We start from the raw sequence: 3,169 nt of genomic DNA on the forward strand, positions 1-3,169 counted from the left end.
ATAGCGAGTGCCCTCATCATCTATCCTCCCATAACAATGCAATATACCAATTTATAGATGATCATAGGCATGGTCAACTAGTTGAAACTATAATGAAACTAAAATGACCTATGGATATAAATAGTTCAGTCCTAATTCATCCCACTACAACTAAATGGGTTGCCAACTTATACAACTACACTAAGCTATAGATCGTTAATCAACGCAATGACATTAGTAACTCTCAAATTGAGATAACAAAGAAGATGAGGAGTTGTGATGAAAAATATACCATGACTTAGATATAAAGACAGTTTTCAATTAGAAGATGTGTATTACACTTTTTGAAATCAAACATCAAATTTTCTTACTCGAAGGTCGAATAATACAAAACTAACATACACGGCCATGGCCGCTTCGGGGACTTTTATTGAACATAACATGGAATTTAACCAGAGTGTTGAAAACCTGCAGGCGGTGACTAGAGAAGGTGCTTCATAAATTCGCGTATGTAGCTCTCTTGCTTACCCTCCTCCCCAAACAATCTCTCTCTGACTTTATATGTACTCTCCGCCACACGTCGTCCTTCTTCTTCCACCATAAATTCCCTCACACACCTCCTAATTTCCTCCGCTCTGAAACTCCCATCTTCTTCCCTCCCGATCTCCATGCCAATACGGAGTTCCTCGGCCAGCAGCCGCGCGTCGAGTCCCTGATCAATATACATCGGCAGCGCTATTATCTTTACCCCGAACCTCAGCGCTTCCAACACTGAGCTCCACCCGCAGTGGCTCACAAACCCCCCAGTCGAAGGACGGCAAAGAATCTTCTGCTGCGGTGCCCACTTGCAGTACACCACACCCCTCTCCCTCGTGCGTTCCTCAAATCCCTGGGGCAGTAACGTCCTCGCTCTCTCTTCTGCTGATGACGTGGAATCATCGTTGTAGCGAGGGGAACGCAGAACCAACAGAAAAGGGACATGGGTCTCCTCCAGCTCCTTTGCCAGTTCAGCAACCTGCTGCTTGGACAGAAAACACTCGCTCCCAAACGACACGTAAACAACAGAACTGGGCGGATAATTGTCCAGCCATCTCAGACACTCGTTCTGCTCTATCGTCGGGAAAGTCTCCGGCAGGAGAAGACCGACAGGAATGACACGCTTTTTGTGCTCCGCCTCCAGATAATGAATATACTTGCCCTCCAACTCAAAGCATGACCTGACGAGCATAAGCTTACACGCTTCAATATTTAAAAAACCGACCGATAACTGTCAAATCTCCTCCACCATAGCTATTATACGCAGGCAACTTTGAGCTGGCTTCAAATGGTTTGAAAGCTATGACAGACGGTGGATAACCCGGTGGTGGCGCGAGCAGATCTTCTACAGTGGTTTCTCCAGCCTTGATTCTGCTTGGCGCTATAGCGTAACCAATGGCCGAGACACCGAAAGATGAAGAAAAAAATGGCTGGGATACCAAACTTGGCGGCTACAGTGGCAGCCCAGTGCTGTGAAAAATCATGAATTATATAGTCCGGTTGAATCCGTGAGAGAAGGTGCTCAAAGGGTTTCTCGAGACCGTCAAGAGCTATCTTCAAAAGATCTGCCATTTCCATGGGAATATCGGCGGTGCTGTCTGCTTCAGGAGGCAGACCCTCCACAGGGGGCAGCGGCAGCTCCTCCATATCGATCTTTCCCGCCCACTTTTCATGTAACGAGGACTTTATCTTTGAAATATTGCCCGGGGTGGAGAGAAAAGAGATCCTCAACCCCTGATCTGCAAGTCTCTTGGATAACTCGAGAAAAGGAGAGATATGGCCGTATGCCAGCCATGGAAACATGAGTACATGAAGTGCTCCGTCTTTCATTTTGACAAGCCTTGGAAGTAACAAAGATGATTCTTAATGCAGTTTCCCCGTTTTGCGCCTTCGAATCGTTGAGCCTTGAGTTCTCATTGTGATGTAAGAGCCGGCGTAGTTTTGTTATTTAGTAGTAGTTGCCTTACCAGGGATTGCTATCAATCTCTCCTTTAAATTCTTGACAATTTTCGCTTTCCAAAAGGGTGACATAAATTATGTGCCCCCAACTAACAAGAATTAAGAAGGGCCGAGGGTTTGACCTTTAAAACCTCCGGTCGGATCTAGGTAGTTGGCCAAATAAACTATAGGCATTTGAACTAAAACCTGGTAGATGGATAAATGGAACTAAAGAGCTGTCATCCTCTTGGGTTGCTTCTTGGATGTGGATTTTGCTAATAATAGAAGGGCCGTCATGTTGCACCAAGTTCGTATTTTCTATTCGTCTCTCTATCTATCAAGCAAATTATTTATAATTGTCTGATGAACAAAAAGGTATATTTATTTATTCATACTATTTAGTTTATTGTATACATGTTTTATTTAGTTTCAATCCATGTTTTTTATTATATAAGCAAGGAGACGGCTCTGAATCGAGAACATCAAAGAGTTACCCTTAAAAAATAATAAAAAACTTTCATAGTTTTGTAGCTATTTCTGCACATCCTAACTAACCTCCAGCTTCTATACTTATCATCCCATTTATAAACATCATCAGTAATCATACTACTTAAAGTCTTAATAAAAACACCAACAAAGAACATATTGCTAAGAGTTTTATCAGTCCTATGATAGTAAGGGTTAACATTAAAGTTACGCAGACCCAACATAACATCCTTAATATGATCATCAACAAAAAAGAACAAAAACAAACGAGAACCCAAAGAGCAGCTAATCTTTCTGAAGTAGGTTCTAGTCACGCTGGAGTCTCCCAAGATTGTATTCCCAAGTATCCATCTTCTTCTCATCATTGTCCACGACTTGCTCCATCTAGCCCTGCTTCGTCAACTTCTTCTTGTTCTTTTTAATCCTCTCCTAACCAGAAATCGTTCCCAGCACAACATTCTTCATAACCCCATATGTAATGCAGTAAAGGGAGCTTAAGGCATCACACAGGTTTTGAATCTTTAAATTTTGTTCCTCATTCTTCATCTCAAGGGTAGCAACTCTCTCCTTCAGCTCCTATAAATTCTCTTCCAAATTCTTGTTGTTGTTCATCTTAGCAGGGGAGTCCTGGGAATAGGGGACCATCTCCTCATCACCTGACAAATTAGGGACTTCAAGGCTTTGTTCCGGAGTATCCGAGTCCACCTCAGTCTCACTGATCTCATCCCCA

The 3,169-nt window shown here is 43.0% G+C and overlaps 1 protein-coding gene across 1 annotated transcript; it reads right to left on the bottom strand.

The window, feature by feature from the left end:
• Window positions 1–320: 320 nt before the first annotated feature.
• LOC131060716 (putative UDP-rhamnose:rhamnosyltransferase 1) lies at window positions 321–1,998 on the bottom strand. Its single transcript, XM_059222157.1, has 2 exons — window positions 1,315–1,998; window positions 321–1,246 (listed from the first exon to the last, which is right to left on the bottom strand). Exons 1-2 carry the CDS (start codon window positions 1,843–1,845, stop codon window positions 461–463), a joined length of 1,317 nt encoding a protein of 438 aa, XP_059078140.1. The 5' UTR covers window positions 1,846–1,998; the 3' UTR covers window positions 321–460.
• Window positions 1,999–3,169: the final 1,171 nt, after the last annotated feature.

The sequence above is a fragment of the Cryptomeria japonica genome, chromosome 6 (assembly GCF_030272615.1).
Source record: "Cryptomeria japonica chromosome 6, Sugi_1.0, whole genome shotgun sequence".
NCBI classification, from domain to species: Eukaryota; Viridiplantae; Streptophyta; class Pinopsida; order Cupressales; family Cupressaceae; genus Cryptomeria; species Cryptomeria japonica.